The sequence below is a fragment of the Prosopis cineraria genome, unplaced genomic scaffold (genome assembly GCF_029017545.1).
Source record: "Prosopis cineraria cultivar Desert tree isolate PC_DT_omini unplaced genomic scaffold, ASM2901754v1 PC652, whole genome shotgun sequence".
NCBI classification, from domain to species: domain Eukaryota; kingdom Viridiplantae; phylum Streptophyta; class Magnoliopsida; order Fabales; family Fabaceae; genus Prosopis; species Prosopis cineraria.
The window spans coordinates 28395-41984 of record NW_026555977.1 but is presented as its reverse complement, the minus strand read 5'-3'; the positions used below and the strand labels follow the sequence as shown (position 1 = coordinate 41984).

The window sequence follows — 13590 nt, the reverse complement described above, 5'->3', positions numbered from 1 at the left end:
TTTAATTACAAAGGTCACAAAAAATCCATGAAAATAAAATAGAACTAGGTCATATATGATAGCACCAAGTCCTTGAACCTTGGAAGTGGATTTTATAGACGGTGACATTGAAATTTCCATTATTAGCTTGATAAACCATCCAATCTTGTAAGTGTTCGCTTCTATAAAAATATGATAATTAAATAATCCAAATGCACATAACAAGATCCTTCATATTCCTGGTATGATTGACAAAGGGATGGTTTCTACAAGTGCTCGTTATGATGAAGAAGATTAACCCAGTTGAGTCACAATGTATGTTGACTATTGGGTAATTTTTTCTTCCAACAAATAGAGGTCTCATTTGCACTGTAGTGATTCCATCACCCTATATTCATGTCATTTATGTTAAACCTTTTTTCCTTTGGACAATAAATAGACTTGCACTTGTCAGGGGAAAAAAAAAACTTGTAAATTGTAGCATTCTTGCTACCACCAAAAAAAAAAAAAAAACTCACGCAAAATAATAGACGGGCATCAACTAGCTACTTGATAGTTTTATACGAAATAGAATCAAATGCAAATTCAAAATTGTGATTCCTTCTTGTTTGAGGAACTCCGTCCCCTAAAACCAACAACACTCAGTTTAGAATTCGAGGATTTTCCAGCACTGTCTCTCTTACTTGTTTGCATCTTCCTCGCTGAAACCTTTTTCAGGCTGCTTGCACTGGAAGACGACCTTACAGAACTTTTAACCTTAATTCCTCCTCCTGACTTCCCTGGTTTTAATGGCTTGGATGTTTTTCTAGAAACAGTATTAACACCAGAAGAACTTTTTGATGCTTTGGATACTGATGGCTTCTTCGATACTTTCCGAGACATGGCAGCACGGGGAGTAGAAGTGTTCTTTGCTTTGGAAACCTTTACCAATTTTGTATTCTTCCCCTTCTGAGTTATTTGGGACCTGGCAATCTCCCTCCTGAGACTTTCTTTACTGATAGCCTCCAAGCTCTCATTTTTCCTTATTGCTTCTTCTATTCTAGTGGCCAGGGTTACGTCTTTTTTTGCAACCAAGCTAGTTACTTTCCCTGCATAGAGGAGAAGATATTTGATTTAACCATAAAAAAGGAAAAAAAAAAAAAAACTTCTATATTTATGTATAATATAAAGTCTACAAGGGGCTCACAATCTAATCAATCATTATATAATTTTTGTAGGAAGCTAGTTTATATATAAATTTGATCCAAAATCTGTGGCTTCCTCAAGCAAATGTAAATTTGGAACTCCACAAAAGAAATAGAATTATCCATTAAAAAATGCCAGATTTATTGGACATTTGAAAGCTTAAACAGGAAGCAGCATGGCCTTTGCTTGACAATATTGGTGCAAAAACATGTTATCCAGAATATCTGTAACTGTAATGAGAACACAATAATTCATGCTGTACTAACAAGTTTAAAACTAATTTCACAGTAAAAGAATACCTAGATCATTCAGACAAAGTGGATATGCAAAACCATTGTTTACCGCTCTTATAAATTTCGACTTATTTTAGACTGTAGATATAACTAAATTAAAGGGAATTCTTAAAACAGATAAAAATTAAAAAGCATGATAAAAAAAAAAAAATGTTACCCTTTGCACCCATGCGAGCTGTTCTACCAGTGCGGTGAAGGTAATCAATCTGAAATAGAATGAAGAGAAATGCTGTGTAACTGGTGCAGAATTGATAAAGGAAAGAGAAAAAGAAGAGGGTTAGGGAGGGGGAGTGAAACAAAAAGAAAATCTTGGTAACCCAAATGATACTTACAGAGGTCAAAGGAAAATCAAACATGATAACATGATCGACATCCAAATCCAGACCCCTAGCAGCCAAGTCTGTGCAAACTAATGTAGGGCAATCATCTTCATCACTCTTAAACTTCTTGAGGTTTTCAACCCTGAGTTTCAAATAAAGGAACTATATGATGCATACCAAACAGGCAACAAAGTATATAAGATGATAAGACACTGGAATCTCAATCTAACAAGGTCCCCATGCAATTTGTGTTCGAACTTCCCATGTGATGTAACCTAACCTATAGTGCATAATAAACATTTCCCTCTGTGCAAATCATTTTTCTTTGGTCAGACCTTTGTGTACATTCAAATATTTTACTTTTGTGTGAAAACCTATTAACTCTTCTGAGCAAACAAGACGTGTAACATCAACACTGACATGAGTCGTGAAGTCACAAAACAAGGTGATTTTTTTAATGTCAAGATTATTACAGGCACGCACGCACACATCAGGTCCTGAACTTAATGGTATGCTTTTACCTATTCAAGATTAATGGAGCAAATTATTAAAGAGTAACACAAACTAGAAATTGGTCAATTGGCACAAGTAACAATATAATGAACATAAAAGAACTGGAAGACAGATATATCCATCAACAATGTGGCTATTTTCCAAAGGTTGCCATTACTCATCTAAGCGCTTGGACAGTGTGACTTCCAAACAGAGAGCAACATAATAGAGAATGGAGAGCATAAAAAGATAAATAATATGAAATTAGCACCAACCTTCGCTCTGCTGGTACCTCTCCATGGTAATTAACAGTCGATATCTGATTTTCACCAAGAAAATGATCCACTGCACGGCTAGAATCCAGTGTATTGCAGAAAACCATCACTCTATTCCCTTTTGCAAGGCTCGGCTCCAGAACCTATCCTCACATGACCAAGCAACAAATGGTAAATACCCAAAGAATTAAAAAATTGTCCAAACCAATAGATAATCTTATCAAGAAGTAACAGAGAATATGAACAGCGGGCATCATGACAAAGCATGCATAAGAATAAAACAATGTGTTGGACAGGGTTGGAAGAAGGGAAGGGGGGGCAAAAAAACACTAAAGTGGTATCATTTGTAGTTATATAAGGATTGGTTGGCATATTCCTTATCAGTTATCACACAATTTAGTCACTAAACATCATGCCCATTAATTACCATCCACCTTAGGCAACATCACTTTCTGCATTACTGGGATGACTTTGGCACAGAATGTCCTATAATAGGAGTGAACACCAAGTAATGAGAAATATCATTCACAGAAAAGTGAAGGATTGGTCAAACAAAACTTGCAATTATCTGCAATTAAAAAAACATGAAAATTGAAATTTCCAAATATGCCACAACTTGTTAAAACAACGGAGCATCTCACACTATTGATTTAAGGTCATACCTTCAAAGTCAAATAGTTTCACAGGATATGCACCAAAAAGGCACTATTTCCCCATCTGTTTTAGAAGTTTTTTTTTTCTTTTGTTCTGGCCTTCTGGGATGTAAGTCATAATTAAATCTTAATATCAATGAAAATGCACTAATGTAGCATATGTGTAGTTTTCCTTTTCAAAACCATAATAGCGAAAGCAAAGTAGCATATAAACAAAGCCTAAGAAGAGAAACAGACAGAAACAGCATTTTTGTCACAAAAATCCCCTATATGTCTATATCTCTCTAAAAGCCACAGAAACCACCCACTTGGTCTCAGGTACAATACCAATGGATGGCACTCAAAAAGTAAAAGTATAAAGTATACCTGCAGTAATGCCTCCAGCTTGTTCTCAGAACCTGACAACTTAATAAAATCATGACGAGCAGAGGCAATCTTTTTATGCAGTGTTGATGTTCGCAGGTGCACAATGCCTTGAAACTCCTCATCGATCAACTTCTGCACTGCCTGCAATACTTACAAATGTCAATTGTTAAGCATATCTATCAATAGTGATACTGAATAAATTCACTTTTATTAAGGTATAGTGGAACTCTCCAAAATACATCAAAAATGGCAATGCAATATTGCAATATAGCATACCTTTGTCATGGTTGCTGTAACCAAAATAGTCTGAAAACCCAGGCCATCAGGTTTTGATGTGCGATGTTTTAGTGGGCCAATAAACTTGCGTATATCAGGACCAAAACCTCGATCAAACATTGTGTCTGCCTCATCCAACACCTGCAAAAGAAATCCACCATTAACAAGTGCAACAACTTCCTTGCAAAGATAAATACTGAGAAGATATTTTTCCAAAGAATACTTATTAGAAATACAGAAGATTAAAAAATGTAGAGCAATTGAATAACGGTATATTCGAGAAGAAGAACATCCTACGGTTGGAAACCTACCAAGTATTTGATGTCACCATATACCATGTTGCCTTCCTCAATGTGCTGCAAAATTCTGCCCGGAGTACCAACAACCATGTCAATGGGGTTATTTAATGAATCCTCCTGAGGCCTGATACGGCCACCCCCACTTACCATTGTAGACCTAAACCTTGCATGATGGCTAATAGATTTTGCAACTCGAAATACCTATATATCCAATCATACAGTAATTTAGCTGTGTAATAAGAAAGTTCTAAGTGATCTCTGCATGATGAATGCATTTCACAAATACCTGCTCAGACAACTCCCTCGTAGGGCATAGCACAACAGCTCGGGGACGCCTGGGCTTCATATGCAATCCATTCAATTGTTCATCCCGTCTAAGCAACTATATGAACAAATTAATATTGTTTATTAGCTTCTCTAAATATACAACTAGATAAGATGGTCAATGCTTAAAGCTGTAAAACTTCATAATAAAAGAAATGGTTGCAGAAGACCAATATTATAAGTGTCATTTTGCAAGTGATCAAGTACCTGAACCAGAGGAAGCATGTAAGCAAGAGTCTTGCCAGACCCAGTATGAGATCCCAAAACGACACTCTTCTCTTCCAAGACAGCAGGGATACCGATACACTGAATCTCAGTAGGAACCTCAATATTCATCTGCTTCACGGCTCCCATTACCTCATCACTGAGGCCCAACTCCTCAAAACTTCCAACCAACTTCTTCTTCTCTGACTTCTTCCCCTCTTTCTCACGACCCTTCTCAGATATAGCAACTGACTTCGTTGAATTCTTGATTTCAGGGGTTTTAGCGGAATCCTTGAGGTGTTTGAATCTGAGTCTCTCAAGAAGAATTGAATGCTTGATTTGGTCGGGGTCAATGGACTCCGTCGTGTCGGCAACGGTGGCCGTGGCGGTGGTAGTGGCAGAGCAGAGGGGCCTAAACCCTAGCAAAACCCTACTGGGTCTTGCAGACAGTTTGAGAAATGGAATGGTGTGGCCATGAGATAAGCGTGCGAGTGGTAAGAGTTTGGAGTTTAGAGAGAGAGTGAGCAGGGCTCTGCCTGTAGCTCCCGCCATGGGAGTGTTGTCGGAGCACCACTCTCCTTGGGTAAGGTTTGATATATTGTTTGATTGATAACTTGAGAGGCTCGATATTTTGGTGATAGTGACAACGGTAAGGAAAGGGGAAATTCTAGTGAAAATTACGAAGAGGTTTTATATAAAACAGTCTTTCATATTTAATCCCCTAAATTTAGTTTATTGTTAAAAAAAATTCCAAATAGCATATAAAATATGTGAAATAACTTAAATACCTCCATTCACCAACTGGTCACTAGTCAGCTCGTGGCCAGACCACCATTTTAGCATAGCAAGTCAATGTTAAATTTTGAATGTGATTGATATTCCAATGAAGATAAGTAAAAAGCTAGATAATTTGATCTTTAATTGTTGGTGAGATGGGAGAGTTGCTGAAAGTAAAATTCATTGGATAACGTGGCAAAATATGACTAAACCTAAGAAAGAGGGTAGTATGAGGTTCAAGGATTTAGTCAATAATAATTCTACTCTTTTAGCCAAAACTGCATGGCATTTGTTACAAAACCCTGATGATTTATAGGTCAAAGTGTTGAAGGGATTTATTTTCCCAACCACCAATTCCTAGATGCGAAAAAAAGGCTCTCATGCATTATGGTGTTGGTCAAGCTTATTAGAAGGAAGAGGTTTCTTGAAGCCTAAATTATGCTAGCAAATTAGGGATGGTTTGACTGCTTGGATTTGAAAAGCTAAATGGATCCCCTCCTTGCCCACCCATTGTCTTGCTACTAATGATAAAGAATTTGCCAACTCAAACATGGTTGTGGCTACACTAATTGAGAATAGACAATGGAAGCTTGCAGATGTGAGTAACTGAGTCTGTTCCTGGATGAGACCACACTTAGCACCATTCAGCTTATACCCTTACATGCTACTCCTTCGAGTGACGGTCTTTTGGAGCCTTGCAAATAATGGTCTTTATTCTATGAAGTTGGGCTATGCCATGGTTATGGAGGTGAAGAAAGAGGGGGTCAAAAATCTTGTAACAAGTTCATCTGTTGTCATACCTAAAACTATTTGGAAGAATTTGTGAAAGATTAAAACTACTTCGAGGATTAGTCATTTTTTATGGCGATGATCATCTAATGCTCTTGCTACCAATGAGACCTTACTTCATCGACATAGAGGGTTTTCTAATCTCTGCCCCTTTTTGCGAGTGTGCCGTTGAGACAATTGAGCATCTCTTCTAGTGTATGTGGAGTAGGTGTATTTGGTTTGGGTGTGCGCTCTCCTTGAAATTTGACCCCATTGATATCACAAGTTTCAATAGTAGGTGGATAGATGCTGAGGTAACCATGCAGCTGATTTTATTGTCACAACCTCTCTTAAAGATGTGATTCCGATAGGGTGGGTGTTTTCACCATCATTTCCTTTGTCTAATTTATTAGCTAAGGATGCTTTGAGCAACACCATGTCTTAGAATGCCACTATGCCTCCCTCAGTTAGATTCGATGTTGGGTTATCTCTTTGTTCTGTTGTTGTTTGTGTACTTGTTTTTACTGCTTTCTTTGCTATGTTGTTTGGTTTTGTTTCGTGATTTTAGTGTGCGTATAGTTTTCAATTTATCAAAAGTTAGTTTGGTGAAAATTCATTTGATAAAAGTCAGTTTAATGAAAATCAATTGTTATAACGGAATTAGTATTTAGATACTTTTTTCAAAAGTTAGTTTACCAAACCAAAAGTTATTTGGATTAATGAAAATTTATACTTTTAAAATGTACTTTCGAATATACAATGATCAAAAAACACATTGATTTATGATAATTTATAATTTTTATTATATGAATATTATATATTAGAAATGTTTACAAGATGTCAAAAATTTTCCAATAACATAAAATTTAAGATGTTAAATGATAAAAATAAAAAATATACAATTTAATATTCAAAAAAATTATGTATTAAATAGTTCAATATTAATTTTTAATTAATATTAATTTTTAAAAAGAGGAGAGAATGTAACATCCTAATTTAAATTGTAATAGTTAATTTGGGTTAATAAAAATTTTGAAAAATATTTAGAGGTAAGTAAATTAGTAGGAGATGATTATTAAATCTAACTTAGGATAAAATTCTAAATTAAAATTTAAAAAAAATTAATTAATTAAAAAATTATTAAATTATTATTATTATTATTATTATTATTAAAATTTAATTAATTAAAAAAATTAAATTATTATTATTATAAAAAAAGAAAAGGTATGAAAAAAAAGAGAAGAGAAGAACAAGAAAACTTTCGACGTGCGCGTGTAATCATTATATTTATATAATAATAATAAAAAAAAGAAAGAAGAGATAGGAAAGAGGAAAATAAAAAAAAAATTGTGGGACCCATATTCACTTTTAAAAACCATCGTTCTCTTCTCATTTTTCCTTCATTTCCTTTCTCTTTCGTGTGCAAACAGAGAGAGCATCTGTGAGCGCAAGTTCGCTGGTGCGGGAGATCTGAGTTTTTAATGTAAGAGTCTTTAATAGAATATTTAGGATATGATTTTAAGCTTTTTAAGACTAAGTAAGTGATCTAAAATTTGTTTTTAGCCATCCTTCTTCTTTAGTTTCTGAGTTTGTGGTGGTAGAAAATTTAGGATTTGAAAGAGGGATGAATTTATGTTGAATAAATATGGTTTTTGAGGTTGTTAGTAGTATAATAAATATTTTAGAGTATAAATTTATTGATGATTTTTAAATTTGTGGCTTAAGGATCAAATCCTAGATTAGATTTTTATTAAATTTGAAAATATATGTTGAATTATTGAGGTTTAGATGATTATTGGGATGAGAAATGAATTATTATGGCTATAGGATTATGATTCTAAATTTGAGACTCAATTTCCAATTTTTGGGTATTTTAGGTGCGAATTTATGAAATAAAAAGAAAATTTTGATAATAGAAATTAGTTTAGAAGTTAATTTTTAGATTATTAATGTTTATTGATGAGTAAAAGAGGAGTTAAAAATTTTACTTAATAGTATTAACTCTAGATTTGTATTAAGATTGAGATTAAGAATTATGTTATATTTTTAATTCTATTATTAGAATTATTTTATTAGTTTCAATTATTGAAACTAATATTTATAATAATAGTTATTTGTAGATTGTATTGTTGGTGAAGATTGTGGTAGGAGAGAAATTTGTAAGGAATAATTTATTGAAAAAGCCACGAGGTAACCATGCTTTTAATTTGTGATTAGTGTTACTTCATGTTAATTGGGTGATTATTGAGAAAATTATGAATTTTTTAATATTGTATAATTGTGCAATATTATTATGAATTTGTTTGATTATTGTGGGAGGTGTTGGGAGACTTGCTATTGTTGTTGTATTTATGTGCTACGTGGTATGCCCCTATTGGAGCTCAATAGGTGGCTTGTAAGGGCTCGGGCTAATCTACCTTTGGCCGGGTAATTTAGCACCGAGTGAGGGCTACGGCTCGAGGTTAATGGAGGGATATAAGGATGGTTGTTTGTGTGTATTATAATATTTCTTATATTTGTTAGAATTATATTATTTTTAATTCTCACTTCACTTAACTGTTTGTATATACTATCATAAATTGGTTATGGTTACTGGAACTTTTGAGTCTCATTATGTGGTTAACAATTTTCAGGAGAAGAGCCACGAGTAACACGTGGAAGAGTCCCAAAGGCTTAGTGGCATAGATCCACTGTCTCTTTTGGGTATTTGATTTATGATTTATAATGTTTTATATTGGCAATATTAGAGCTTTTTTGTTTATTGACAATTATATTATATATAAATGTAATCATGCTTTTCAAACTATTTCTATTTTTGGTACACTTTGGATGATTGTAATTTTAATATTTGGTTTTACTTTATATTGGTTAAAATGGCATGATTATGAGGCCAAATAACTGACTTGTTTTGAAAATTAACTAAATTATTTATTTTTCTTGTTGAGAGTATAAGGATAGATAAATGTAATTTAGTTTACTTGTTGAGAGTATAAGGATGGACAAATGTGATTTAGCCTAATGGCATGTGGTAGGTAAAAATTTAGCTGAAATGTTGTATTGTCTGAGTTGAAACCAATTATAAAAATTTTTATATTGAAATTATTAATATAAAATGTGTTAGGTGGCTGTAACCCAACTATATTGAGTTAAATTATTTAAAAAAAATTTTGATGTGTTATAGAGAATGAGGAGATGAGTTCTATGCCCGAGCATGAAAAGGACAAAAATCACACGAGGGTGTCATATCGTCAATTGAAATAGTAGGTATCTCACATGCACCAATTTTACGTTTCAAAAGTTTAAAATTCTATTTTTAAATTTTTTTATTTCAACCCATTTTTCAAAATCCTTTCTAAAAGTCAGTTGTATCTGATTAATGCATCTCAAATAACATTTAACTTCTTAAAAGTAAAAACCAGCTTTCTCGATGCCAAACGCAGAGAAACCAAACATACCTTTAGTGGTATTGTACTGTAGGTTTATTGTATACAAAGTATAGCAGTTGGCCCAAAAAATGATATTTCAGATAGCGACAACGGCAAGGGAAAAGGGGAAATTCTAGTGAAAATTAAAAATAGGTTTTATATAAAACAGTCATTTAGCCCCTAAATTTTAGTTTATTATTAAAAAAATTTCAAATAACATATGAAATATGTGAAATGGTTAAAATACCTCCACTCACTTGCTGCTCAGTGGTGAGCCAGTGCTAGAGTAGACCACCATCTAGCATAGTGAGTCATTGTTAAATTTTGGATGTGATTAATATTTCAACAAAATATTACTAAAATATTAACATTTTGGTACTTAACATTTAAAATATTATTCTGATAGCTGGCCAAAAAAAAATATTATACTTATTACTAAGTTTACTTCAGAAAAATATTAATTCTACAATATAATAAAAAATTAAATAAATAGTTGGCAAAAAAAAAAGATTAAAAATATAGCAACAAGAATTAGTCAAGATATAATTTATTTCTTTTAAACTGTTAAATAATTGATATGATGCTTTGATCACAATATATTCTTTTTTATTCCGTCATCCAGTATCTTGAAAAACATGAGTGTTACCAACATCTGCTCAAACTAATCAGAATTCTATGATGCAGGAATTTCATGAGTATCTTTAGATACCTATAGCATTTTTTATTTAATGCAACTATATATTCAAAACTTTAACTTGAGATTTAAGGATAAACAAATTTGACTCTATTAACCAGCTGTAGCAAGCGGCCCTCCATTCATAACAACATACTCTACGGAGAAAACAAAATTACAAATTTCTTTATTAATATGATAGAAACTTCCAATTTTTATTACAACAATAATGTGAAAAATGTTTAAATTTTCGTATACTTATTATTCATTGCCTAAACTACAACGGATGATTTACCACGAATAATAATAGGTAACCATGGAAAGCAACACATCTTTTAATAATATCTAAATCTAAATAGATTATTTCTAATTTTTTTATAAAACAAAATAAACGACAATTACAATAATTTAATTCATTCAATATTGTTCTACCTTTCTACACAATCATGTTGAAAGGAAAAACAAAAAAATACAAAAGAGAGAAGTGTAGAATGGGAAAGCAAAATATAAAAAAAATACAAAAGTGGTGAAGTGAATGAAAATGAGTTCCGATTGATTAAGAATATTGACAATTGAACAACAATTATTTTTATAACTTGTAAGACTCTTTTGATAATAAATTTTTTTATGTGATACCTTGATGTAAATTGCCTTAAAAGAATTAAATATTATATTAAGAGAGTAGTTTTAATGTATTGAATTGAAATATAAATTTGAATGCCAGATATAACACAGAAAGTGAAGATTATGTCAGGAATGCGGACGACTTTTCAAAGAAAAGAAATAAATTTAAATGCCTTATAAGAAAAAGACATTGTGAGAGGAGCGAACGAAACATTCAAGATACAACAAATTGAAATTTTTTAATTTAAAATACCTATACAGACAGACCAATGAAATTTGTTAATATATTTAATAATTGATTAATTCAAGGCGTGTTTGCGATAGCCCCAAATTGCATTGGCCAACGTCAAATGCAAAAAATGTGGCCACTTTTACATTTTTAATATGTTTGGAAGACTAAAATGTTTCATAAAACTACAGGTTGCAAACAAAAATTGAAAAAAAAAAAATCAATTAACATAGCATGATTTATATTTGCATGCTCTTTTTTTAAAAAATCAATTTAATAAATTAAAATTTATTTAGATGATATAATTAAAAAAACAAGATTAGATTTATAATAAAATAAAAATGAGTCTTATGACATGTAGTGTGTAATTTGACCTTTTCAGGTCATAAAAGTCTTAAAAATTGTTTACCCAAAAAAGTCTCAAAAATTATAATTACAAAAAATTTTTTTAAGATACTATAAGAATAATTATTTGTAAATATTAAAAAAGAAATCAGACTTATTTATTACATATGATAAATAATTAGATATTTATAATATATATATATATATATTAAAGACAATAAAATTCTAAAAAGGAAAGCAAGGGAGGAAAGGGGAGAGAGAGAGAAGACGAACGCAAGCAATAAAAGTAATAAAGAATAAGGATAAAAAGATGTAAGCCCTATTTGATTATTAAAAAGAATACAATGAATTGAAAAAATAAATATGAAAATGAATTAAATAACCTTTTTTTACATAATAAATATGATAAAATTCATTAATATATATTATAATGTGAGCAGTAATCGCACCATCCAAAATTTATCATGAATTATAATTTTCAACCATATAAATTAAATTACTCATCTTCTTATAAATTTGGTTCACTATCTCTTTTAATCATCTCATTTTTATCTTTATTCTTTCAATTCATTTCATTTCTTTCTAATAACCAAACTGAACCATAATTCATAGTTGATTCCATTAGAGCAAATCAAAACTTTCGGGGGTCATACTGTGGTTACCCCCAATGCATATAGTATATAACTATTATCTGAGCTTGTCAAATAGGAAACTGCTTTACAACACCAAGCTTTCTTCAGGAGCTGCACATAAATTAGTGGGAGAACTATATGTTCAAGAATGACGAACCCATGAGTATTTCAAGGATATAAACACACATCAAGTTGAAATGAGACTGAAATAGACAAATTTAACCTTAACTCTTCATTTCTCTTCAATCTTATCAAGTTTTAAGTATTACATAATATGCCTTACATAGGACAACTATCAAGATTCCAGCAATGACGTGTGTATCACGTTATCTACATGGCTTCCGTCTGCAAGATATGTGGTTCATACTCAAGGGGGCTTAAGAATATGTGAGTCTTTCAAAAACATGAAAATTTGCTTTCTGCTGTTATCACTGCATCATGAGAAACCAATCCAACTTCTCTAAACAACCCATAAAGGTAAATTTCTACTTAACTCCATAAGCTAAAGCAGGTAACTGGTTTTTGACGAGGTAGAACCAAGAAATGGTACATTTGGTTTCACTGTTCCCATTTATACCTAAATTTTCTCATCCTTCAAAAGTCATTGACTTTCAGTTTCTTGTCATCTTTGATGGAAACCAAGAGTTAACTCTCTTTGCTTTCCCCATGAGCCAACATCCAAATATCAAAATAATATAGATCATAAACATGTGAAGGCCGACTTTGAGAATGTATCATATATTTTAATGCATGTTAAAAAGATCCTTCCGGATAAGTTCAAATGGTTCCTAACTTTTCTTCTATCAAGAGCCATTTCCACCCTTGTAAGTGATTATTGTTAGACAGAAAAACATATCTTCATTTCACCTTAATTTAGCAAGTTTGATGGGAGAAAATCTCATAGCAGATCTTCAACTGGACCAATATCATTTTAAGTATATAAGGAGTTCTCACTATACGAGGCAGTGACAAAGTACAGGCTCTTATCCCCAGAATGTCTAGCGACTAGGGCCCACAGGGTTGAAGTTGTTGAGAGGCAATAGGCATAAAGTGTCTCTGAGGTACCTAAGGGTGTCACGACGTGAAGCTAACCCCGTTGGTATCAGAGCCACTATAGTTATAAGTCCTCACCTAAAGAGGCAACTAGATCTATGGAGAGTTCTTGCTGTATGAGGCAGTGATGAAGTACAGGCTCTTATCCCTAGGATGTCCCGTGGCTAGGGCCCATAGGGTTGAAGTTACCAAGAGGCAACGGGCATAAAAAGTGTCTCTAAGGTACCTAAGGGTGTGTCACGGCACGAAGCTAACCCACCCCCTTGTTAGTTCTCTAACAAATACTAAATATTAAAGAATCAAGCTTATAGGGAGAGAGAGGCTTTAGAGAGACATAGTTGAAGAGCACATAAGTTTTCATTGCCAAACAAATTCTGCCTTACAAGAAAACTGAAACC

The 13590-nt window shown here is 32.6% G+C and overlaps 1 protein-coding gene across 1 annotated transcript; it reads right to left on the bottom strand.

Moving 5' to 3' along the window:
* Positions 1-506: 506 nt before the first annotated feature.
* On the bottom strand, positions 507-5267 carry LOC129297913 (DEAD-box ATP-dependent RNA helicase 39-like). Its single transcript, XM_054936259.1, has 9 exons — positions 4670-5267; positions 4425-4520; positions 4151-4339; positions 3840-3980; positions 3564-3704; positions 2545-2687; positions 1790-1919; positions 1615-1663; positions 507-1067 (listed from the first exon to the last, which is right to left on the bottom strand). The coding sequence occupies exons 1-9, from the start codon at positions 5216-5218 to the stop codon at positions 565-567; spliced, it is 1941 nt and encodes a 646-aa protein (XP_054792234.1). The 5' UTR covers positions 5219-5267; the 3' UTR covers positions 507-564.
* Positions 5268-13590: the final 8323 nt, after the last annotated feature.

What these genes read in the sequence shown, in the direction of transcription:
- LOC129297913 (XM_054936259.1), bottom strand. Translation starts at nt 5,218, where the DNA reads ATGGCGGGAGCTACAGGCAGAGCCCTGCTCACTCTCTCTCTAAACTCC. An exon ending in AGCTGGAGGCATTACTGCAG is followed by an intron (nt 2,688 to 3,563) that starts GTATACTTTATA and finishes ATGTGAGGATAG; the next exon opens with GTTCTGGAGCCGAGCCTTGC. An exon ending in TTGATTTTCCTTTGACCTCT is followed by an intron (nt 1,664 to 1,789) that starts GTAAGTATCATT and finishes ATTCTATTTCAG; the next exon opens with ATTGATTACCTTCACCGCAC.